At 44.3% G+C, this 23,964-nt stretch overlaps 8 protein-coding genes across 8 annotated transcripts; 5 read left to right on the top strand and 3 right to left on the bottom strand.

Moving 5' to 3' along the window:
* Positions 1 to 1,478: 1,478 nt before the first annotated feature.
* V2V93DRAFT_372124 (Homeodomain-like protein) lies at positions 1,479 to 2,490 on the bottom strand. The gene has a single exon (XM_066910674.1). The coding sequence runs from the start codon at positions 2,230 to 2,232 to the stop codon at positions 1,798 to 1,800; it is 435 nt and encodes a 144-aa protein (XP_066765120.1). The 5' UTR covers positions 2,233 to 2,490; the 3' UTR covers positions 1,479 to 1,797.
* A 7,210-nt stretch (positions 2,491 to 9,700) lies between these two features.
* On the top strand, positions 9,701 to 10,771 carry V2V93DRAFT_372131 (cyclophilin-like domain-containing protein). Its single transcript, XM_066910675.1, has 7 exons — positions 9,701 to 9,829; positions 9,896 to 9,937; positions 9,998 to 10,021; positions 10,083 to 10,112; positions 10,165 to 10,182; positions 10,254 to 10,412; positions 10,474 to 10,771. The coding sequence occupies exons 1-7, from the start codon at positions 9,797 to 9,799 to the stop codon at positions 10,636 to 10,638; spliced, it is 471 nt and encodes a 156-aa protein (XP_066765121.1). The 5' UTR covers positions 9,701 to 9,796; the 3' UTR covers positions 10,639 to 10,771.
* V2V93DRAFT_372134 (RNAse P Rpr2/Rpp21/SNM1 subunit domain-containing protein) lies at positions 10,610 to 11,364 on the bottom strand. The gene is made up of 2 exons (XM_066910676.1): positions 10,982 to 11,364; positions 10,610 to 10,913 (listed from the first exon to the last, which is right to left on the bottom strand). Exons 1-2 carry the CDS (start codon positions 11,203 to 11,205, stop codon positions 10,691 to 10,693), a joined length of 447 nt encoding a protein of 148 aa, XP_066765122.1. The 5' UTR covers positions 11,206 to 11,364; the 3' UTR covers positions 10,610 to 10,690.
* On the top strand, positions 11,321 to 14,070 carry V2V93DRAFT_372135 (P-loop containing nucleoside triphosphate hydrolase protein). Its single transcript, XM_066910677.1, has 4 exons — positions 11,321 to 11,862; positions 12,538 to 13,067; positions 13,125 to 13,489; positions 13,554 to 14,070. Exons 1-4 carry the CDS (start codon positions 11,640 to 11,642, stop codon positions 13,735 to 13,737), a joined length of 1,302 nt encoding a protein of 433 aa, XP_066765123.1. The 5' UTR covers positions 11,321 to 11,639; the 3' UTR covers positions 13,738 to 14,070.
* A 132-nt stretch (positions 14,071 to 14,202) lies between these two features.
* V2V93DRAFT_372141 (uncharacterized protein) lies at positions 14,203 to 17,707 on the top strand. Its single transcript, XM_066910678.1, has 3 exons — positions 14,203 to 17,259; positions 17,326 to 17,460; positions 17,526 to 17,707. The coding sequence occupies exons 1-3, from the start codon at positions 14,531 to 14,533 to the stop codon at positions 17,614 to 17,616; spliced, it is 2,955 nt and encodes a 984-aa protein (XP_066765124.1). The 5' UTR covers positions 14,203 to 14,530; the 3' UTR covers positions 17,617 to 17,707.
* V2V93DRAFT_290481 (cytidine deaminase-like protein) lies at positions 17,528 to 18,374 on the bottom strand. The gene is made up of 2 exons (XM_066907213.1): positions 18,190 to 18,374; positions 17,528 to 18,130 (listed from the first exon to the last, which is right to left on the bottom strand). The coding sequence occupies exons 1-2, from the start codon at positions 18,335 to 18,337 to the stop codon at positions 17,793 to 17,795; spliced, it is 486 nt and encodes a 161-aa protein (XP_066765125.1). The 5' UTR covers positions 18,338 to 18,374; the 3' UTR covers positions 17,528 to 17,792.
* A 96-nt stretch (positions 18,375 to 18,470) lies between these two features.
* Positions 18,471 to 22,108, top strand: V2V93DRAFT_372145 (Frag1/DRAM/Sfk1 family-domain-containing protein). The gene is made up of 9 exons (XM_066910679.1): positions 18,471 to 18,584; positions 18,676 to 18,721; positions 18,792 to 18,879; positions 18,944 to 19,023; positions 19,095 to 19,211; positions 19,270 to 19,485; positions 19,546 to 19,672; positions 19,819 to 19,845; positions 19,902 to 22,108. The coding sequence occupies exons 1-9, from the start codon at positions 18,534 to 18,536 to the stop codon at positions 22,018 to 22,020; spliced, it is 2,871 nt and encodes a 956-aa protein (XP_066765126.1). The 5' UTR covers positions 18,471 to 18,533; the 3' UTR covers positions 22,021 to 22,108.
* A 62-nt stretch (positions 22,109 to 22,170) lies between these two features.
* Positions 22,171 to 23,917, top strand: V2V93DRAFT_372147 (CRAL-TRIO domain-containing protein). Its single transcript, XM_066910680.1, has 6 exons — positions 22,171 to 22,358; positions 22,448 to 22,711; positions 22,776 to 22,949; positions 23,011 to 23,139; positions 23,198 to 23,349; positions 23,418 to 23,917. The coding sequence occupies exons 2-6, from the start codon at positions 22,652 to 22,654 to the stop codon at positions 23,653 to 23,655; spliced, it is 753 nt and encodes a 250-aa protein (XP_066765127.1). The 5' UTR covers positions 22,171 to 22,358; positions 22,448 to 22,651; the 3' UTR covers positions 23,656 to 23,917.
* Positions 23,918 to 23,964: the final 47 nt, after the last annotated feature.

The raw sequence follows: 23,964 nt of genomic DNA on the forward strand, positions 1-23,964 counted from the left end.
ACTCTATTGACTTGCAAGGCATTGAGCAAAGAATATGTAGCGCGGAGAAGAGAGGGTAGTGGCTGGGATGGTTTGGGGACTAAGAAGAATGACGAAAGAGAAAAGGGTACGACAAAGGAGAGGGAGGGAAAAAGAAAACAAAGCTAATAGATAGATGAAGCTGTAGACACTCCTCTTTTGTCTCCTCTCACTCACTTACTTTTTATAAGCAATAGTATTGGGCAAAAGAAAGCAAGAATGAGTCTAAAATGTCTATGAATTCAGCTGGCAGAGTCTCAGATCATAAACAAGAGCGGGAATTTGTCAATCTCGCTTAAAAAGCGTTCCTGAACTGAAATTTCAGTACTCCTTTCTCGCGCGCTCATTTGTTTATCAGCTTGTGTGTGTAGAGCATGAACAAAACAGAAATCCGAGACACCACAGGTACAAGCCAAAGAGAATTGCTGCAGCATGTATAACTACAGGTCCCATGTACTCGCGCTGATGGCGAGAGTCGTGTCGTCAACAGCTTTGGCCTGTTCAGTGATACTCTGTCTTCTTGCCGCGCGCACTCTCTCAAGTTCATTCTCTCAATGTCTGTCTTTCACCCTCTCTCCGTCCACGCTCCGCGACCTCTTTAGTCTCATGCGTGGCGCAGCACTCTCCAGCTGGCTTAGGGCTCGTTCTCACAGCCAACTCTCTTCTTCATGTCTGGCTTTCGCTCCGGCTGCTCTTCCGACCGCCGCACGTGCAACTTAACCATGTTAGTGTGGCAACTACACTCCGACAGGCCCACTCGTCGCTAGGCCAGTGCAAGGCGAGGAAAAGCAAGTGCCTACGCCTAGATTCGACTTAAGATCTGGCTTGAGTATGTGTTGCCATCACGTGTGCTTTGCCCCCGTTTAAACTTACATACTTTCTCTGCTCACTTAACGGCGATTCATTATGCCTTTATGGTCTACCACCGTTGTTTATCGTTCTGTGAATTTCGCTCACTCCCGTCCGGTCTTGATGTCCTTCACTTTGAGTCTGTTCGTGGGGTGGAGGAGTCTCTGTTGGGCGATTTAGGTGGTGGGCACCTGATCAAAATGGTCAAAGTTATCGATCATCTGGGGTGACTTTGGTGATAGAATAAGTTATATAAAATGACTGACTGAAGATATATGAATAAAATCAAATTAGATGCGAAACCAGTCTAATTCGTGTGTATCAACCGTTCGGCACAATTCCACTCTCTTCTGAGTTAGTGGTTTAGCATTGTAAAGTAACTAGTAAACTCACGAAACCAAAAATGAACATTTCGTTCTCTTGATGCTTCTGGTTTAGTCTTTCATTTACTGTCTTTCTCTATTCTCGGATCGCTTTCAATGAAGGATACGAGGAACCAAGGCACCTCTACGCGTGGAAACCGTGAATTTCATACTACACAATGATATTAAAGGCAATCTACAGACTTGAAAATGATGGGAAGCAATATGATTGATAGACAAATCTAATTGCATTCATTTAGAAAGCATGCAAATGAAGAATAAAAAAAGCACGTATTATTTGTCTTTTCTATCTCTCACGACGCGATTCATAATTCCCCACGTCTAAAAACAATTGCGGGGAAACAAGTACTCCAGCCATAAATTACAAAAACACCATGATGCCGAATAACAACCAAAGGAATACACTATAAACAACAGAATTTGAGAGTCCCTTTTTTCTATACGACAAGAAAAAAAATTGCCAATATAAATAAATAAAAAATACCTTACAGGAAAACAAATGATACAAAACTCATGATAAAAAGTCGTATATAACATGTAAATCAATTCAAGCACCATCAGCAGAAAAGTCATCATCATCGCCGGATCGCCCATCAATAGAATCATTAATCCCGGTTGATCTGCGCTTATTCTCCGCTCTGTGTGCCTGCCGTCTATTCTGGAACCAAATCTGCACCGTCCGGGGCGTCATCCCCAACTCTCTTGCAAGTTCAAGTCGTTGCTCGGTAGATGGGAAATGTGTCTGTTGTAAGATTTCTTCAAGTCTAGTAGCTTGGAATGGCGTCGCGCGTTTCCGTTTGGGTTTGACATCCTGTGCTGAGGTGAGTATATTTGAAACGGTATGCGCATATCCTGGTAATAGGGGCGATGGCCCCGAGGTATAAGCATAGTAGTATGGGCTGACTGGCAACTGCTGCTGCTGCGGCGGCGGCGGTTGCGATTGCGGCTGCTGATGAGCGTTTGCAGGAGGCTGCGGATACATGTATGAATACTGTACTAGATGCGACTGTGAAGGTGGTGGAGGTGGAGGTGGGTGTGTCTGTGAGGAATGAGGAGTGGGTGCCGGGTAGGGTCTTGGCGAATATGAGTTTGCTTGTGCAGAAAAGTACGGCTGTTGCTGTTGTTGCTGCTGTTCGTGTTGTTGCGACTGCTGCTGTTGATGATTTTGTTGTTGATGCTGCTGTTGATGCTGCTGTTGATGCTGCTGTTGATGCTGCTGTTGATGCTGCTGTTGATGCTGTTGCTGTTGTTGTCGTGGTTGCTGTTGATGCTGTTGCTGTTGTTGTCGTGGTTGCTGTTGATGTCGCTGCTGCTGTACTTGGTGCAGTACTTGACTCTGTCCCTGATTATAAGGCTGAGAAACCGGGAAATAAGATTTCGCGTCTAGAGAAACTGTAGCAGTATCGGCGATATACCCTGGCATCGGCGTCGCACTTCCCGTGCTTGAAGGCACCGCGGGCGATACATTTGTCCGCGAGGAAGTTGATTGTGTTGCTGTTGGTGTGGTTGTCGAGGTACCGTCAGAGACTTGAGTAGAAGGCGAGCCGATAGAAGGCGAACTCGACGAGGCCGAACTCGAGGCCGAAGTCAGCAATGCTTGAATAGAAGGAAGTCGAGTAGGAGAAACATCATCGCCTTCTAAAATGAAAAAATAAAAATAAAAATTAATAAACTGCATCTTGACGAGAGGAGCAAATGAGATAAACGCACCAGCAGCGTAGGGGCCCATGCCGACTTGAACAGCTTGCTCGAGCATCTGGTGCTGCTGCACCGACTGCATCTGGTAGCCGGGTGTTGACTGCAGAGGATAGCTGGTGGGAATATAGTAAGAGGTGGTACATCCAAAAGGCACTTGGGGGGCCTGCTGTGCGAGCTGGGAGTGAGAAAGTTGCGGCTGTCGCGGCGGCGGCGGCGGCTGCTGCTGCTGAGAAACGACCAAATATTGCTGACCAGACATCCCGGACGAGGAGGGGTAGTAAGAGGAGTATGCCCTGCCGTCTGCGGGTGCATGGCGGTCGGACATCGGGTGAGCAAGGCCGGTAGCGGACGCTGCCGGCGAGGGGAGGAGGGCGACGCAAGACACGGCGAAAGTGAGCGAGGGGCGAGGGGGCGAGGGAAGGGAAGGGAAGGGAAGGAAGGGAGAGAAGCGGGAGGACAGGAAGAGCAGTTCACAGGCGGGGAGGCGAAGAAGGATATAAGGCACAGCGATGAATGGGAGGGCCAAAGTAATTCAGGGAAGAGCAATCCGGTAGCGACATTTGTACCAACCAGTAACGGCCGAAGCGGTTTGCTCTCGGGCCACGCGTGCGCCACACTGGATTGCCGACAGGATGCGACGCCACTCGACGCGTTAGCGCGTCGGACCATTATTCGACTTAGCTAGCGTTAGTACTTTGTGGTAATGTCAGAGGAAGGGTATACGCACAATCAACACAATCTTCTACTTCTTCATTGCCGCATTTAATTCTAGTATCTGATTAATGTCTGTGTCTGGTATCCGTGCAGACCCTCGCTACAGGATCTACAGCGGCTTTCTCTGCAAAAAGACTAGTGTCTGGTCGCTCCTCTACACCAAGAGCCAGTATCTGGTCGCCTACACTCTTGACGTGGTGCTTCTCTATTTATTTCACAAATTCCAGTGACCTTATCAGGACCGAATGTCCTGATCATTCCGCCTTTCGAATAATTCAACAGCATTTCGTGAGTTCTGTGAACATCCGTTAACTTTAATTTCTGCGAGATGATCTGCCAGATTCTTCCGCAGATTCTCGCTTGCCCCATTCTTCTGGTACAGTTTGGTCAGCATAATTGTAGTGTATTTCCCAATACTAATACTTTAAATGCTCTCTCTTCTCCTATCTTTCTCTCTTCTCTTTTTATTTTTATCTTTTCTTTTTTTCTCTTCTCTACCTGCTGTTGCTCTATCTTCTACTCTTGCTACCCTTCCGTAGCTTATCTACCGCTAATCTATCACTAATCTACAGTCACATCGTGCACAGTCCAACCACCAATTTCCTCACATTGAATCTGATCCTTACTTGAGAGTCCTGCTACCTCCCCCTTTTACCTGATAGAGCCTTATCATCCAATGCTTTAAAAGAATTCATCTCAAGTCGACATCATAGCCAATAAAAACTACTGCTGGTTTTATAGCGTGCGGCTTGGCTCATGAAGCTGATTTCGCCTGTACATAGTACATAGTGTAATTTGCTACCATTTATCTCTCTAAACCTTTTCATATTCATTAAATATAAACTCACTCCATATTTTTTTAATTATTTTCTTTTTCGCTTTTTGGCGTATTCATTCACTGTATCGTGAGCTTCTCGTATTTTATGATTCGAGAGTGTGACGGCGGCCTTGTTATCATTATGCTGCGGGAAGGCAGCATTCCAGTGTACGCAAACAACCGGCGGCCTCTCTTGCCCAGTGACCTCATTTTTGCAGGTACTCATTTTCTTTATTCCTTTTTTCTTCTATTCTTGCACCCCAAAACGGTAGATATTGGACGAGTACTTGCTGCCTTAAAAAGTCTCTCAAATCTGATCCATTTCTGAGTTACTTATATCTGCAAAATATTGAACTACTTTGATTTTTAACCCTCCTCTTAATCTCATAGCGAGAGGAAACTCATTTTCTTTTAGTTAAACAGCACGTTCTTGGCATTGTATTTTGTGGTGTGGGGATCCTTCAAACGCCGAAAGTCCATCGAAAGGAAAACAAATAAATTCTGGCAGCAACAGAGTTGCTGGTCTGCTAATATTGCGTCATAGGTAAATACTGAGCGAAATGCAGTCGCGTCCAAACTTGAGCTTTACAAGCGCACTTAAAAAATTCGAAAGGGCGGAGAAACAAAGTGGAATTGCTCGGCTATATTCATCCATTTCGGAATATACCCTCGCATATAGGGTCTAGTATGAGCAAAGTACTACCGTCATCCGCGGAACTGCATTGTCTTCCGAGAACTTAAACAGGCACTATCTATTTGTTCTTTTGTTCCGGTAGTTCCAAGGATTTCGATCTAGTCGAAATTTTTAAGCCAGAAATGACCTCCGCTTGAAGTGAGACAAGTCTCGGGGAAAGACAGGGCCTGCAAAGTCAGACGAAGTCAAAAAAAAAATAGATTTTTGTTGCCGATTTCTGTATAGGCACGTACATATTGTGTTTGATAACTGATTTTCAAATCCAGAGAGTGTTTCTATTTTGCCTTTGTATACCACCACATCTGATGGCGTATGGCCTTTGTATACCGCATCTCGCGTATGGGCCTCAAGAGTGACGACGTGGCTTCTACTTCAGAATGAATGTAGATAGATTAAAGAAAATCCAAGTCGAGAGTTTTCCATCGTCTTGCTCTAAGAAAGCATCTCTTATTGAATACATTCGACAAAAGCCGAAGCCGAAACTATATCTCATTGTCCGGAATTTTGGTTGCTTTCCTTTAATCTGTTGTTGCCGAGGTCGACGATCCCGCGTTCTTTAGATTATAGCCGCCATCAATCACTTACGCATCTTTCGCTTCCATTATCTGCTTATGCGTTTTTTTGCCGCCTCTGGTCTCGGTCGTGCTGGACAGCACATAGTGGCTACCAGATGAAGTATTCTTCAAATGTCCAAGCCTGTGAACGACACCTCCGAAAAATGAAAGCAACCGGTGCCACACACACGTACCCATGGCGCAGCGCCTCCCTCTATACCACTCCCCCCTTCCCCCTAGAAAAATAATCTCGCGCTTTGCGTGCGCCCTTCATACGAAATTCAGATGAGAGCGGAGACGAACGGTATTCTCATATCTATTGGTACTCGTGCGTAATCGCTAGCCTGTGTTCTGGGATCCTCTTTCTGTTATTTATTAAATGCAAAGACTGGCATGTTTTTGAGAATTCGAATGCGCGAAATCCTAGTCGAGCAAAGTTTATATTGATACAGAGCCCGAGAAAATTTGCTTCACGCGCTATCAAATCACCATGTGCGCATATTTTCTCCATCATCAATTTCTGTTTAGCGTGTTGCTGTTGCGAGCTGTTGATTGTCTTTACCGTTACGCTCAAACGTTCTTTTTGCCTTTTTGTCATTTCTCATATGTGGCGCGACGGAGGTCGGGGCAGTTTTCAGTATTGACAGAATGCATAAATGAAACGGTATCGTATGTATGAGAATCATGAAAATAGATTATCGTCTGATTTTGTTGAGGTGATGCGGCTAGTCTGAGACCTGCTGAGACTGCAGTGAGACTAGCATTTTCTGGTTTAGATATCGAGATATGACACAGCTGGTTGGTACAAGTATCCCAATTAAAATGATTTTCGTGATCCTCTAAAACTGGAGGGTGGTCTTTGTAGAAACAATTACTAGATTGAATTCGTCGGCAGCAAACTATGAAAAGTAAAGGAAATATAAATAAATGCTTTTGACGACATAGAGAAATATTTAAGACATGTTTATTAATGGCTGTTTTGCTTTTTTCTTCCAGTGCGTGTTTGGCAGATAAGTGTTGAAGATATTATATTCACGTCTCATAGCTGTGTAAGATGAATTTGGGCGTGACTAGAGCAATCTTCAGCCTATTTTTATAGGTCACTTTTATCCTTTCTTCACTAGCTATATTATATTGCATTTCATCTATCTTGTAGTCTGGCTACTCTTAACAGCTTAGATCTTCATCGAGCAAGACTCGAGCATGGTCAGACATTCACCCCTAACAAATCGATTACCTAAGTCAGAAATATTCTATTCAGCAACCTATTTAACTGGTTCTTTATGTGCTTTTCTGGAACTGACTGCGTTTTGTGATTGCGGCGGTGAGACAGAGGCAGCACACTGCGATAAAGCATGACAGAATTGTACATGTGCGCATACTCATTCCAAAACGAGAAACCATACACTCTTTTCAAATAATAATAAAAGGACCATACAACTACTATAATAGTCTATTCATTTTGGATAAAGACAATCAAAGCACGTCAACATCAGTCATAAACAGGAGATCTTGCTATATTGAGTCTGTGACCAGGCCACAGAGGTATCCAAAAGACAGCTGCAGCTCGGGGTGTTAGCGAGAAAAGAAATTATGAGAGTATTACAAGATATGCGGGTTGACTCGTGTCCCCGACTTTCCAGTCTTCTCTTATTTTGCCCTCTGCCCACTCTGCCGGAGTTACATAATCCAACTGGGCTAGGCCCTGCTCTTTCTTTGGAAACTTCGAACTGCGGACAAAATAGAACTAGCCAGAAACCAGATCTTCCTCAGGTGAGATTTCGGCTTCGCTACGTGCAGACTGCAGGCGGCAGTTTTCTGTTTCCCATAGCCACTGCGCAGAACTGGGTCAGCTGCAGGAGGCGCAACGGCCAATAAGTCTATACACTAGCAAGACATGAAGATACGGCACATACTAATATATCCAACTCCACAAGCAATAAGTAGCAAGAGTATTTGGTAATACAGTCGTCACACACGACTCGCACTCGTAACTCCGACATCTATCCGCATCCGCGAAGCAGAATTCTCTTTCTAGCGTCGCGCCAAGGGAAGGTTCTGAACATGCAGAGTTTAATTGGACGACTAGCGACGGAATTTGGTCTGCTGAAGAATTTGCGCTCCGACCAGGCATGACGCCAGCGAGAGGGATACATCATAAAGACAAGACTAGGCTGTAAGATATAGGCTATCTGATAGAAGTCCAATCATACGCCGCAAAGCAGAAGTTGTTTTAAGAGCAGAGGAACCGAAAAAAGGTAGATTCCAGTCGTGATAGCAGAGATCCTCATCAAGCTACTCAGGAACAAACCAAATTAGCAATTAATTTGCCGCATCTGCATTCGCGTCTAACAGCTTCCCACATCGTATCGCGCACGTTTGCAATCTCATCTTCTCAATCTACTCCTTCTCAATCTACTCCTTCTCAATCACAGCTTTTAGACTCTTCTCATCAAGAAGTGACGCATTGCATTCACTCCTGCTCAGTCTACTCGCGGTAGCTCTATTTTTAGACAGCTCTACCTCCGACCCGACTGTGGCTCGCCCTAGGCACAGATACCGCGCTCGAAAATAATGTTGTGCGGTTATATCCGGCACCATAGCTGTGTCTAATTTCGATGTGTACAGATTGACAAGACTAGCAGAGCGACTAAAGCCTTACACAGCCTCTAGAATCTTACGCCCGTGGGAGTAGTTCTAATCTTACTGTAAAAACTGCTCTACTATTGATACAGGCGCGGGAGCGGGAAGCTTAAATCGTTCCGTGTCGCGCTTGAAGACAGCATATATCTCTTTGCGATTAGGCATGTACAAGACCTGCCCGCAAACACTGGAAAAAGATACAGGCTCAGCTAACTGCGGAATCTTCTCCGATTCGACACGCTAGAAGCATATCTTAAAAAGATGGTTATCGCCCAGCCAAACGGCAAACGTACATGCATTATAATGACGAGCGGCAATGTCACCGTCACCTTGAGAATGAACTTGCTTTGCTTTGCTTTGCTTTGCTTTGCTTTGCTTTGCTTTGCTTTTCACGACCTGCTTTGCTGGTGGCTTGTGTCGTCGCAATGGAATCTAGCCTGGATCTAGTTTGCCTTGAACAGAGACAAAGAGTGGCGGTGTAGCCTCGTCTCGTTCGTATTAATGTACAAGGTCTTTTTACAAAACTGTCTTTCTGCATTGGGCAATCTATTCCAGCTTCTGTCGCATATCGCCTCTCTGTCCGTCGTCTTTATATATATCCTGACAGAAGATGAATCTTGTCAAGAATGAAGCTGACAGGCTGCATGTCCAGTCGCACCCTTTCAACTCTGTTACTTTACATTTTCTTAACTTTTTCTTTGGTTTTCTCTGCTGACCTCTGATGGCCTCTGCTGTCTTTTTTGGTGAAATTTCCTCAGACTGACTTCCGCATTTAGAGAAGCGAGTCCACTAATTTCACATCCTTTGGTACTATTCTTCCTCTTTGGAGCAGCATTTCGATGTTTTTGCTTTATTACAGTATTTCTCAAAATACTTCAGAATACTACCAACTCTTTCGCTTTGGGTTTCTCGTCGTTCTATTTCACGTCGCAACTAATCACCAACATAGATCCCAACTCTTCTTAACTATCTCCGACTTGATCGTAGCAAATGAAAGGTAAGGAGATATGTAATATAAACTAATAAAGAATAATTATATCAATGGGTTCGACCGCGTGCTTCAGCTCTTAAAAAGATCCAACGCGGAGATACACCTCGAATAGTTTGCTCTTACCACTCCTTGTCCCTGAACACCGAACCTCATAGTCTTTTTTTCAAATCAATAGAAAAAACCTCTCACAGAAGTAAAACATTCCTCTAGAGTTTTAAAAAAAAGACTAGGATCGGATGAGATAAACAATCAATAATAAAAATTGTAGGGACTACAGTGGATTATTGAGAGGAAAAAAAGTCAGGAAGCGCTCGAACTTTTCAATGCATCAAGGTTAGGGCTCAATTTTGTTGGTTAAGGGTTTAATTGCTGCCTTTTGTTGAATAGCAATTTTCGAGTTTTGGCTCTGAAGCGATTTGGCAGACTATCTTCAAGATGAGCGGGAATGTAATGCTAGAGACTTCGATGGTGTGTACTGCTATATTGAATTAACTGTCAAACGAGTGAGAACACTTATTAACGGTGGAAATATAGGGAGCGATTACCATCGAGTTGTATTATGCTCACGCGCCTAAAGTAGGTTGTCTTCAATGATTTAAGACTTTAGAAGAAAAATGATGTTAATTTTCTGGGTAGACGTGCAAGAACTTTTATGAGTTGGTATGATAGTAGTATAAATTTGTGGAAATTATCGGAGAAACTGACGGATATTGCTGCAAAGGCGCGACGTGGTTATTATAATGGCACTATCGTACGTATTGTGTCTATTGAGTGATAGAGCTCGGCTAACGGTTATGGTACAGTTTCACAGAATTATACCGGTATGCAGACTTATTTATAAATTGGCTTTTTAATTCATTTGGGAGGACAGGAATGACAATTGAATGCATAGGACTTCATGATTCAAGGAGGCGATCCGACCGGCACCGGTCGCGGCGGTTCCTCTATCTATGGTGACAAATTTGAGGACGAGATCCACCCCGGATTGAAACATACCGGTGCAGGCATATTGAGTATGGCGAATAGCGGCCCCAATACGAACGGTTCTCAGGTGTGTAGATCATCTGATTGTTTGTTTTGAAGAGACAAACATAACTAATATCCTTATTTAGTTTTTCATCACGCTGGCCCCGACGGATTGGTTAGATGGAAAGCATACGATATTTGGTCGTGTTAGCGATGGTATGAAAGTAGTTCAGCGAATGGGCCTCGTACGAACAGCAGCAGCGGATAGGCCGATAGAAGAAGTCAAGATCATCAGAGCTGTAGCATTATAAAATTACATAGCATATATACAAATCTGTTACACATAAGTTGCGTGTTATATCATCAATCTGCAGCACCATCTGCCCGATCAGTAAATACTACATGATCTGGGTTCTTGCCTACCGGATACCGCTTCTCACCGCCACATACTTTGCATGTATGAATAAGAACGTCAGCATGTGAAACCTTCTTCGCTGAAAGATTCTCCACTTTAACACTGCATGTACTGCCAGGAATTAATATCGAGTCGCATCGCTTGCAGATCGTTCGCTTAATACTTGGATCTCTGTATTAATAGGTAATTAGTAGGCACTCTAACCATTCCCAGTCACTTTACTTGCTCAAGGCACGTACAGTCTCAGAACACTTTTATGAGCGACAGCCTTCATCTGAGCCGCGTACGCTCTGCTAAGAGGCGCGGTAGCATTCGTAGCCGTGGCAGAGAGGTCGGGAACCGTTATGGCAGAGTGGGCCATCAGAACGGCTGCCTGGTATAAGAACGATGAGCGAAGGTATTGATCGCGATTTTTCAGCGCTAAAAGTGGCTTTGCTTTTGCAGTTTTCTTGCCATTGGCCATTGTATTTTGCTATTGTCCTTTCATGTTTGATCTGTCTTGGTTCGGCTATTTGATTTGTACCAGTGTGTTCGACAAAACCGTAGTAAAAGCTGTCTGTGACAACAGTAAGGGTCTGGTGTGAATGTATATTTCAGACCGGTGAGAATTTTGAATCACGAGGAGTGGCATCTCTCTACCCTTCGCTTCACCTCACCCTCCTTCTCAGATCATACTCCTTAAGCGCATCCCTAGCAATCTCTCAGAAGACAAATCTATTAAATCTATATTGCCTTTTTTTTGCTTGCAATTAAATAGATTTATTTATTTTATAATTTGATTCGGTCATTCTCCTTATTTTTTAGCTGCGACACACTCTCACAGCGAGTTCGCAATCACAACACGATCCCTTGCTTATTTCAAATCACCCCTATTTTCTTCTACTTTAAGTAGCTACAATGGCTGAAAACGGCGAAGAAGAACTTCTCGACTACTCCGACAGTGAAGATGTCGCTCCCGTCGCTCCCGTTGCCGCTGCCGCGGCAAGTGAATCGAAGGAAGAAAACGGCGACAAAAAGGGCTCGTACGTGGGAATTCATTCGACTGGTTTCCGTGATTTTTTGTTAAAGCCCGAATTACTTCGAGCTATTGTCGACTGCGGCTTCGAGCATCCGTCTGAGGGTTAGTTTTCTCCATAATATTTCCATCATTTGTGTCGTTACATGTTTAAAAAATGCGCTGCCCTCTCTGTGTCGTCTATTCGTCAATCGTGTCAATCCTGCTTCCTGAGTCTTGTGGATAACTTTTCATGTATTGCTATCTGCATGAAAAGACTTTTTTTTTTTTTGCTGTGTATTGAGTGATCTGGAATCGCTCTGAGCTTCGTCATGCATTTGATGGTCGATCCTACTTATTTGTTATGCAAATGACAAATCAGGATTCGAAAAGAAGCGGTTGCTCATGCAGCTCACTACTATAAAGAGGGCGTGTTCTTGTTTAATTGAAAGGAGAGGAGAGTAACGAAATATTGGTGATATTGCCGGTCGTTGCATTTTGCGTGTTTTGGCGTATCGAAAGTTCAGTGGGGAGAATATGCTGCTTTCTGACTCTCCAGAAAAGGCAGTTATTGCATGTGGATTATTGGAAACAATAAGCGATTTTTCTTGACTCGATGCGCAAATGAGGCATGACGCCCATCATGTTGTTCTCAGCATAGAGAGACGACCTCTCAAATTCGGCGGAGCGTAATTTTAACGACAGCACTTTGGCACATAGCAAACATTGGAAGGGCAACGACATTTTTTAAATATTTTTCCGGCGATTGACAGGCATGAAATCTGACACATATTTTAATAGTCCAGCAAGTTTGCATTCCGCAGTCGATTCTCGGTACTGATGTTCTCTGCCAGGCCAAGTCCGGTCTCGGTAAGACTGCAGTCTTTGTTCTTTCGACCCTGCAGCAGCTAGATCCTGTTGCGGGCGAGGTCTCAGTGGTCGTCATGTGTCACACTCGTGAGTTGGCGTACCAGATTAAGAATGAGTATGCTCGTTTTTCCAAGTATATGCCTGAGGTTCGGACGGCAGTGTTTTATGGAGGTACAAGCATTAGCAAGGACGTTGAGATTATCCGGAACAAGGAGACCAGTCCTCATATCATTGTGGCTACTCCTGGTAGATTGAACGCTCTTGTTCGCGACAAGTACTTGCGTTTAAATAATGTCAAGGTTTTTGTTCTTGATGAGTGTGATAAGATGCTTGACACTGCCGACATGCGCCGTGATGTTCAGGAAATTTTCCGCGCCACGCCTCACCAAAAACAGGTTATGATGTTCTCTGCCACGTTAAGTCAGGAGATTCGTCCTATCTGCAAGAAGTTTATGCAAAATGTAAGTTTATTTGTGTTGAGTGATTTTGTGAGGAAAATTAACCAGATTATGATTTAGCCTCTGGAGATTTATGTCGACGACGAAACGAAGCTGACACTTCATGGTCTGCAGCAATACTATACTAAGCTTGAGGAGAACGAGAAGAACCGCAAGTTGAACGATCTTTTAGATACTCTGGAGTTCAACCAGGTTATTATCTTTGTTAAATCAACCGCCCGTGCCAACCAGTTGAATAAGCTTCTTGTTGACTGTAACTTCCCCAGTATTGCTGTGCACTCTGGTATTCCCCAGGAGGAGCGTATCGCTCGTTTCAAGGAGTTTAAGGAGTTTAACAAGCGTATTTGCGTTGCTACTGATGTCTTTGGTCGTGGTATCGACATCGAGCGTATCAACTTGGCTATTAACTACGATTTGCCCTCTGAGTACGTATAAATTTATTCGAGATAAAGAAAATCTTGTAAACTAATTCGGTGTTTGTTTACGCAGTGCTGATTCGTACCTCCACCGCGTTGGTAGAGCCGGTCGTTTTGGTACCAAGGGTCTGGCTATTTCGTTTGTGAGCTCGAAGGAAGATGCTGAGGTTTTGGACAAGATCCAGGAGAGATTCGAGGTTAACATTGCACCTTTCCCAGAGGACGGTATTGATCCTGCTACCTACATGAACACTTAAATGTGCGTGCGGAGGAGGAAGAAATTCTTAATTGGGTTTTCTAGGAGAGGATAGCGCTGCTTTTGTTTGTGATTTTTTATAAGAAAAAAATCCCTCATATATCGATGTCACACTAGCTTTATGATTTTAGTTTTGATTTGTTGTTGTTCTATAGTATTAGTTTAGTGTGCCGATGACTTGACCTGAAATAAGGAGCCACTGAAGCCGGCCATGGCTAGTTGATATGTGTTTCTTTTCTGCGTTGAGACTATGGTATGACTAATCTATGATTGCGAGAATTTGTATTGTAATTATAAGTTGACAAAAGAATATACCATAATCATTTTAAGAAAAGTATTCTGAATATTATCAATTAACTGTAATTGTAATTTGCAAAAAATAGTGATTGAATATAAATGGTTGATTTAATCCAATATAAATGAGAGTTGGGAGAGAGTTTTTTTTACCTTGCTTTGGAAGTGTCGCGTTTTTTTGGCGTTTGAAAAAGATCACGACGAGTGAATCCTTTATTCTCCACAGGCTCAAAATACCACATACATTTCTTCACATCTTACTTCACAACCATCTCCTCTTTTTCTTATTTACTGAAAGAGTTTTAAAAGGACTCTTAATCTTTTGTTAACCTGTGCTGGGATAAAGTGGGTACATTGGTGAGTGTGTAAATTGCGACTCTATGTGGTTCATTCTAGTATAGAAACGAATCTACGTTCCTGATACAGCAAGCACGTTTCTTCGCCTATTCTTTCTTTTTTTCCTTTTTTCTGCAAGAGAGGAAAATAAGCGAGCGTGCGTGATGTCCAGCAGTATACCAACTTCGTCGCATAAGCGACGGAAGCACGAAGACGACGATCGTTATGGAAACCATCAGTATCATCCACATCAACATCCACATCATCGCAATTCGTCGCATAAAAACGAGTACTCACGACGTGCCTCCTCAAAATCACCGCCGCATTCGACAGCGCAGAGTTCGAACGCACGATTCAGATCATCGTATAACTCACAGTCACGGTATGGATCTGGTGCAGGGAAACGTGGTGCTCGCGGTGGAGGTGGTCGGTACCCGTCTGGTTCGTCGTCACTTCACGATCGTGAGCGGCGGAATAGTTTTAATGCTCACGCGCATGATCGTGACCGTGCTAGGGATGAGGAATATGCTGGCGATGGATATATTGACCGCGGTAATACGACAAGAGGTAGAGAAGGATTTCAAAACGGGTATATTTCTAAAGATGAAGAGTGGGCATCGCGGGCTGGCGCCGTAGTAGGCGAGCAAAGATTTGCGAGCAAATATTTACCTCCACCACAGCGCGAGCAAGTCAGTGCGCAGTTCGATGGTTCTACATCATATGCATCGTCAGGAAATTACGCTGGTGAAAGCGAGAGCTATCAATCGTCAGAGTATTATGGTGATCGCAAGCGGCGTTCGCCACCACCGTTTGAGCCTATAGTCGAATCAGTAGAGAGTGCAAGAAGACTGAGTGCTGGACGTGCTCCTGCTGCCAAGCTTCCAGCTGGACGGAACGAAACCTCTGACTACTCGAAGTCATATTCCGATCAATACGCAAGCCATTCATCTTATTCATCCTACCGCCACGACCCGCAAACGCAGACGAAGGGAAGATTCGAGGATCGGCTGTACGGCCCTTCGACTACTGACACTAAGAGATATGGCGGTCAGTACTCTCCTGATACTTACACCCGTGCGCCACTTCCGCCGCCACTGTCTCCACCTCCGCAGCCGTACTATCCGCCGCGAGGCACGTACTCGTCTAATCACAGTTCTCCTGCATATTCACGCAATCGACCTACTAGAGACACAACCCAGTTTGTTGAAAGTTATCATCCACCACCACCCGAAGCCACACCACAGCCTCCTTCTCGAGACCCAGCACACTACAACAATAGCAGCAACAACAACAACAACTCGCGATCCACATACTCAAACTCTCAGCATTCGGCGTATGATTATCAGTCCCCACAATCGCAGGGCTCGGCTGGATCTTCCATGCGAAATACCCACCGCGAATACGCATCCTCTCACGACGGTACTGCAGCGCCGGGAGCCACTAAACGGCGATCGCGGTTCGGTCCTGATATTGCTCCAGCGGGACAGCTGGATGTGATTGCCACCAGTGCGTCTACTTCGTCAGAAACAAGTCCCTTGCCTGTGACATCCATCACGCATAACCTTCCTGATCCCCGCGATGTCCCGCCCGTTCCCCGAGATTCCCGAAGCGAGGATATTCCAAGATCGACAAACGAAGACTCGATGGAGAAGATTGATAACATTCCGGCACCTAAAGGCCCAAGGAAGACATTTTTCAAAATCCCAAATGCAAAGGATTCAGGTCGTGGAAATTCATCTCGTGTGTTGAGTAACCAGTCGCGGATGCTGAATTTTAGAAATCAGCAGCAGTCATCCGGACGAGGGCGACAACATCATACTCAAGCTCGCGGCGATCGTCGCGGTAGTGCTGAGTATAAGGATGATCATCACAGAGAAAGTTATCGCGGAGATCGTCGTGCTGAAACAGAGTATTATCGCCGCGATGAAGACCAAGAAACTGTCAATGCAAGATCTGCTAATGAAATACCTGTATCTGAGTCTCGATCTTTTGGTCGTGGGCAGTCACGACCCGAGAAAGGAATCGAGTCTGAGGTGCAACCAAAGCAGACGCAGAGCGAGACTAAGCAAGAGTCTTCTGCGATACCTGTTTTGGCTCCGCCAAAGCCTAAGCTGCAAGAGCAAGTTGGATCGGTCTACGAACGGCAATCCCAGGTTGGCGAGGGAACGTATGGCAAAGTTTATAAAGCTATAAATCAAGTCACGAAAGAGCGCGTTGCACTGAAGCGGATACGTATGGAATCAGAGCGCGATGGATTTCCGATCACAGCATTGCGTGAGATTAAATTGCTACAAGCTGTGCGTCATAAGAATGTCGTTGCGTTGCTTGAGATTATGGTGGAAAAATCATCGGTTTATATGGTCTTTGAGTACGTTGACCACGATTTGACTGGACTTTTGACGCACCCGACCTTTAAATTGGAGCATTGCCATGTTAAACACTTGCTGCTACAATTGCTGGAAGGATTAGCTTACTTGCACAAGCGAGGAGTTCTGCACCGTGATATCAAGGGATCAAATATTTTGATTAGCAGTACAGGAGAGCTCAAGCTGGCTGACTTTGGTCTGGCGAGATTCTACAACAAGCACAAGTCGACGCTTCATTATACTAATCGCGTAATCACGCTTTGGTATCGTCCACCGGAGCTACTGCTCGGTGCGACGGCTTACAGTGCTGCGGTTGATGTTTGGGGAGCCGGGTGTTTAATGGTGGAGTTGTACACTAGAAATGCGGTGTTTCAAGGTCAGGATGAGATCCAGCAACTAGAGGCAATCTACTCGATTATGGGAACGCCGACGAAGGAGACTTGGCCGGACGCCGAGAAGTTACCTTGGTATGAGCTTGTAAAGCCCCCTGAAGAAAAAGAGTGCAAATTCAAGACAATGTTTGCAGAGTGAGATTTGGCCTTTTTGCTTTGTGTATGTATTTGAAGAAACTTCGACACTAATATCTGGAATAGGACCCTTCCTCCAAAAGGATTAGACCTCGCTATGCAACTTCTAGCGCTGGATCCCGCTAAACGGCCAACAGCTGAGAAAGCAATGACAAGTGAATACTTTTATGGAGAGGACCCTAAGCCTGCCAGACCAGATATGTGAGTAAAAAGGAGCTTCGATAATCTTATAGGAGAAGAGTAAATACTGATTAGCGAGTTACTAGGCTGGGCGATCTTGGGGAATGGCACGAGTATGAGTCCAAACAGCGGCGCAGGAGAGAGAAAAATCAACAGGCAAAGAGCGCTGGACAGTGAGATATGGGATTTTGTATAATAATTCTGGGATTCTAACAAGACGTGGATCATGTTGTGAAAGATAGAAAAAGAATTGAATCCTTGTACATTGTATACATTTAGATTTCTCCGTAAAATCACCTTGAGATATTAGTTGAACGCCAACCCATGCAGTATTAATTTGGAAATCAAAGAGATTAGTGTCCTCGCTCGGCGATCTCTAAACATCGCTGCTCGAATCCCGGAACGTGGCTATACTCGATACCAGCATTTGTCAACTTATCAAGTCCAACATTACGTTTTACAAAAGTATCGGGTTCGAGGACTCCAACTTTTACAGTTTTGAATATGCCCGAGTCGATAATACGGTCGGCACAAGGCAAATTCCCGCTTAGTCTTTCACTACAAGGTTCCATTGTTGTGTAGATGACTGCTGATTTGGGAGGAGGAAGATTGGATAGTTTGTCAAGAGCACACTGCTCTGCGTGCGTGTTCCCAGGGAGTTCTCGGGAGTATCCTTTCGATAAAATAATATCTACACAGTAGAGTTAGTAGTTGCTTGAAAAGTAAATGCTGATTGAAAAGAAATAATACCTTCTTCTGATGTATTCCCCTCAGTGTTTCGAGGAAGAACAATGACTGCGCCGACACAGAAGGCAGTTGGTGTGCCGATACATTTTTCAGCCTGCTCTAAAGCAAGAGACATATATTTCTGATCTACTGACGAATCAATTGAAACCATTCCGCCTGAATTTGAGAGAACTGATGAGTGTCGTGATATTGAGAACGAGATGAGTGAGCGGAGCCGGGTAAATTTCAAGAAATAAAGTTGTTCGTAGCCGAGTCAAAAGTCCGAGTCTTCTTCTTTCCTGGCTCCACAACTCTCATTCTCCTTTCTGTTCACTTTAACCCCTGCTTGTTCTCTGACTGCTGTCGTGATGTCGGCTGTTGCTGAAAAGCGGGCGAAACCCGGGACAGTGATTGCCTCTGTATGTATTGTGTCTGTTGAAGAGAGCCTGTTCGGCTTCGACTGGTGATGTTTGACTGCGAGCTGAGATACTGACGGTGAGATAATACTAGGCTAGCGGAAAATGGGTGTCCTATGCTCATTCAGTATTTGCGGGATGTATGCAAAATCTTAAATTGAATATATAACGCTTGCATAATAGAAGCTGACTTTTCATTTCTCGGATTAGATGCGTTCCTGAGTGCGTTGGTAGTCGGCATGGCCCTGCATTTCCAGAAGATTGTTCGCAATGAATACTACGGGTATCCTGACGAATGGTATGTAGTATTAGTCAACTATATTGATAATAACCTTAAAAGCTAAGTTAAATGCGAATTGTAGGTTTCCATCTGTATCGGCTGCGATCGGCGACAGATATCCCGAACGAAGTATATTCCAACTCTTTATTGCAGTTACTGCAGGTAAGCTAGTCCTATTTGTTCTTGTTTATCTCTTTTATAGAATACGCCAATGCTAATTATTTTATGGAAAGGACCGCGATTTGCTCTTGTATTCCTCACGTATCTGCTTTACAACAAGCCTGGCCATTGGGGTCCTCGCGCTCATGTCGGCGTTGGTTTGCTCCGTACCTTTACTTGTGGTGGATGGGGTGAGTTTCTCAATTTTACGCGTTATTACAACATCTTCACTGACTACAATATCTCTAGTTTATATTACATCTACTGATGACCATGACTGGCATGATATCTTTATGATTGCTTACCTTTTGCTTACTCTCCCATGGACTATTGGCGGCATCTTGCTTTCGCGGGAAGGTACAAAGTCATTAAAATACCGCAAGATTTTTGGCATCTCTTTTTTCTTGATGATTATTCCGCTGGTATACTTTTTCATTCAACATAAAGTCAACCACATTCCGGGAGGTCTGTCTTTTCGCTCTTTTCGGCTTTCCAAGCTCTGGTCTAACATTGTTTACATTATAGCTTATACTATCTATGCATTCTTCGAGTGGTCGCTTATCTTTTTTGATGTTGCTTATGACTCAGTCACTGCTTTGGATTTTAAAGCGTTTGAGATTAGAGTGGTGGATATGAATGGAATCACAAATGGGTACGTACCGACATTTCCTGTTTAGACAGAATTAAACATAAGCACAGGCATCTTTTTGTATGACTTTCGGAGTTTATGTTTTGTCTATTGTTTTTTGTGTTATATAAAATGTACGTTATGTATTAATACAGTCTTTTTCAATCTAGTTCTGCAAGCTCTTCTTCCTCGACTAGGTATGTACAATATGCATCATATTGGGCTGACTATAGACTAATCTTTTGGATCGTAGCAAAAAACACCTGAAAGTTAAGGATAATGGATTACTAACCGGTTTCAGTTTCGGTACTTTCTTCAACTTCGCCATCGACGTGTACAATTCGTTTATATTCTGGTCCGTTTTGACTTCGCTTGGTCTTTTGATTTGGTATTTCCCGTTATGGTATATGGGTATCTCTGGATACGAAGTCACTCTTTTATCTACACTTGGAACCTTCCTGCTCGGAATCCCATTCTTGACGCGTTTGTTTGGAAAATTTCCGCAATTGGCGCAGTTAGGTACTGTTCTCGGCGTCGCTGCATATCTTGTGCCGGGACCCAGCGACCGCTTATTAACGGTCTCTGCGGCGTGCATATTTGCTAGTATCTCGCTTGCGATACAGATTTATAACGTTACTGCGATTCCGTTTTTAGGATTATCAAAGGCGACCGCGTTCTCGATTGGGTTTATCGTTTCCGTGTTAGCTAAGTTTTCATTTTATGCGAATAATCCGATCTGGCCGATAATGAACGACAGCAACGGCGGATGGAATAAGACCGGCACTGTGCTTGGCGTCCTAGCTGCTCTGCTTACAAGCCGACCACAGAAGGGCTCTGGAGCTGCTGTACCACCCAGTCAGCAAGGAACATTTTTCTTCTCTGCATGCGGACTTGCAGGATTGTTTTATAGCATGCACTCTTTGCTCTCTGATTCGTCCACGATGATTTACTGGGTGTGGGATGGATATCCGCTGACTGGACCTCTGCCGGTGCCATATGGAGGTGTGACTATTCTCGCGATGACGGCGGGTGTGTATCTTGGTGTCACTGCGAAGAAAACCGCTGGATCGTGGCCTGCGTTTACGGTTGCGAGTGTGGGCGCGTACTTTCTGTATGCATTTGATGGGTGGGTAGGATATGCTGGTGCGCTTGTGCTTGCCACATATTTATTGGCTATTGTGCCTATTCTGCTTGAGTCTGCATCCATTCATGCGCCTGGTCGTACGTTTGGAGTCGGGTTTTTGCTGTACGATTTGCTCGTTCTGGGACATGTCTGGGTTGTTGCCTACGCTTTTGTTCCCGGCGGTCCATTGCTGCGCGAGCGCACTGATTTGCTTGTCACGGCGTCGATGGTGTTGATTGGATTGGGAGTGTACGGTGCGCGCAAGGTGCCTGCTAGCGGAAGCACTGCTGTGTTTGCACCCAGATCGGAGAAGAAGACGAGTATCGGATTTTATAAAGTACGGTCAATGGCTGTCGTTTTCTTGACTATCGTGTCGATGCTGACGGTTACAATCGCCTGGAGACGGACTGATAAGGAAGCCCCGAAGCCATATCATCCTGAGGAGAAATTAATGACTGTCGGAATCTGGACTATTCATTTTGGGCTAGACAACGATATGTGGGCAAGCGAAGTACGCATGCGCGACGCGATCAAGGAGTTGGAGCTTGATGTGGTTGGATTATTAGAGTCTGATACGCAGCGCATTATTATGGGAAATCGTGACATTACGCAGCAAATTGCGGAGGACTTAGGTATGTATGTTGACTTTGGACCCGGTCCGAATCGACATACATGGGGCGCAGCGTTGCTGTCGAAATTCCCGATCCTGAACTCGACGCATCATTTATTGCCGTCGCCTGTTGGCGAGCTTGCACCTGCAATCCACGCTACTCTTGATGTCTACGGTGAGAAAGTTGACGTGGTAGTGTTCCACAGCGGGCAGGAGGAAGATGTTGAAGATCGCCGACTACAGACTGCTGGAGTGAGTGAGATTATGGCGAGTAGTTCGAATCCTACGATTCTGCTCAGTTACTTAGTCACGAAGCCATTGGAAGGAAATTACAACACATATGTTAGCGAGTATACTGGAATGGCTGATATCGACCCTTCAGATTGGGACCGATGGTGCGAGTATATTTTGTACAAGGGTATCAAGAGAGTGGCCTATGCGCGCGTAAGCCGTGGCACGATCACCGATACCGAGATCCAGACGGGTAAGTTTGTGGTGGCAGTTGATGCTACGTCAAGCAATACGCAGATCCCGGAGGAGAATGTGCCGGAGGGGTTGCGATATCCAGCTCTGTTTAGAGGTGAGGGAGTGCGAGGACATCGATACCATGTATTTGATGAGCCCAGATATTATGCTTAAAAAAGAATCTGCTTGGACAAGTATATATATATATATATGTATCTATTGTAATAGAGTATAATAAAATTTCTGTAGTGGATAAGCTTCAGATTTTAAAGTTCAAAGTTTGAAAGAGCAGCCGCCCTGCGCCGCTTCGCCGCTCGCTTCTCTTCCTTTTCTGTTGCTCTCTCTCTTTGCTCTTAGTATCTAAAACAATTGATTTCATTGTGTGCTGCAGTTCTATCATTCAGAATAGCAAGACTTGTATATATACTCTAATATATACATAAACTGTGATAGTGGGGTAAAAGAATAGTTTATCGTGAGTGTGAAGAGAGATACGTGTCGTCATGTCTTCAGTAAGTGGATCGTTTTTTCAACTCTGCAAGAAAAATCTTGCTCAGAGATATCCAAAAATGTGTAACTCGCTAACGGATAATCTATATAGGAAACACCGTACGTTTACCAAACGAATTATTACTCTCTGTCTCGACAAATATGTGAAGAGGCAGAGAAGAATGAAGAATATTACTGACGCGTGAGTGATTATGATAGTACCCAGGAATCACTGCCGATCCCTGAAACTTATGGACCAGATGCGCCCTCTGGGTTTCCAGGAAATGTCTCTGTGGAGCAGCAAGCTAAAGTTGGGATGCTGCGCAATGAATTGAAAGCCGCTGGATGCACTGAGCGTCTTGACGACGCGTCGATGGTCAGTATCTGTTGTTTGCTACTTACTAGAAGATTCAGAACATAAATGATTGACTCTCATGTAGCTTCGATTCTTGCGAGCGCGTAAATTTGACGTGCAGAAGGCGAAGGAGATGTTTCTTGCTTGCGAGAAATGGAGAGAGGAATTTAAAGTCGACGACGTGGTGGCTAATTTCCACTATGATGAGAAACCACTTGTTTCAAAGTACTACCCACAGTACTACCACAAGACCGATGTCGTAAGTCTTCTTCTTTCTTTCCTTGTAATAGCTCCATCTATCCAATATTAACTGAAGATAGGATGGTCGACCGGTGTATATTGAGCAACTTGGCGCCGTGAATCTTACAGAGATGTACAAGATTACGACATTTGAGCGGATGCTACAAAACCTGGTGTACGAGTATGAGACTTTCACCAGCAAGCGTTTGGTGTGTATTATATCTTTATTTTCTTTATCATTAAAGACGTTACTGACATCAGAGATAGGCCGCGTGCTCACGGAAAGCTGGTGTGTTGATTGAGACATCGTGCACGATCATGGATCTCAAGGGTGTCGGCTTGTCGAGTATCAATCAAGTGTACCAGTACGTGCGCGAAGCCTCAGTCATTGGTCAGAACTACTATCCTGAACGCATGGGGTGAGTACAAATTTTAATCTATAGTCCGATTTTGCGAGCAACAGACACTAAACATAAGATTAAACTAGTAAATTCTACATGATCAACGCTCCTTTCGGTTTTTCGACTGCTTTCCGGCTTATTCGTCCACTTCTTGATCCTGTGACGGTATCCAAGATTTTCATTTTGAGCAGCAGCTATCAGTCTGAGCTGCTCAAGCAGGTGCCTAGCGAGAATTTGCCCAAGAAATTTGGTGGCCAATGTGATTGCGAAGGAGGCTGTGAATTGTCAGACGCTGGTCCATGGCATGACCCGGTTTATATGTAGACTGATTTCAACAGTATTTCAATGAAGTATTGGATTTGGTATAAGAAGAAAGATATGCTTTATATTATTTTGGATGACCGCTGCAGTTTAGTCTTTTTATTTAACTATTTTTGACTCTTAAGCAAACTGAGGTAGATCAGTTTGAGAAGAGACGCAAAAAATCATATATCTTTTTATATCGAAAGAAGTTTAGATAATTGCAAAATTATCGGTTGTATTTTATTTGTATTTAAAGAATAAATTGAAAAAGCTTAAATGAAAAGTAAAATTAGATTTGAGCAAAGGGGCGTTGGCCACCGCTCGCTGTAT

This window comes from Kockiozyma suomiensis, assembly GCF_038497685.1.
Source record: "Kockiozyma suomiensis strain NRRL Y-17356 unplaced genomic scaffold V2V93scaffold_9, whole genome shotgun sequence".
Lineage (NCBI taxonomy): Eukaryota > Fungi > Ascomycota > Lipomycetes > Lipomycetales > Lipomycetaceae > Kockiozyma > Kockiozyma suomiensis.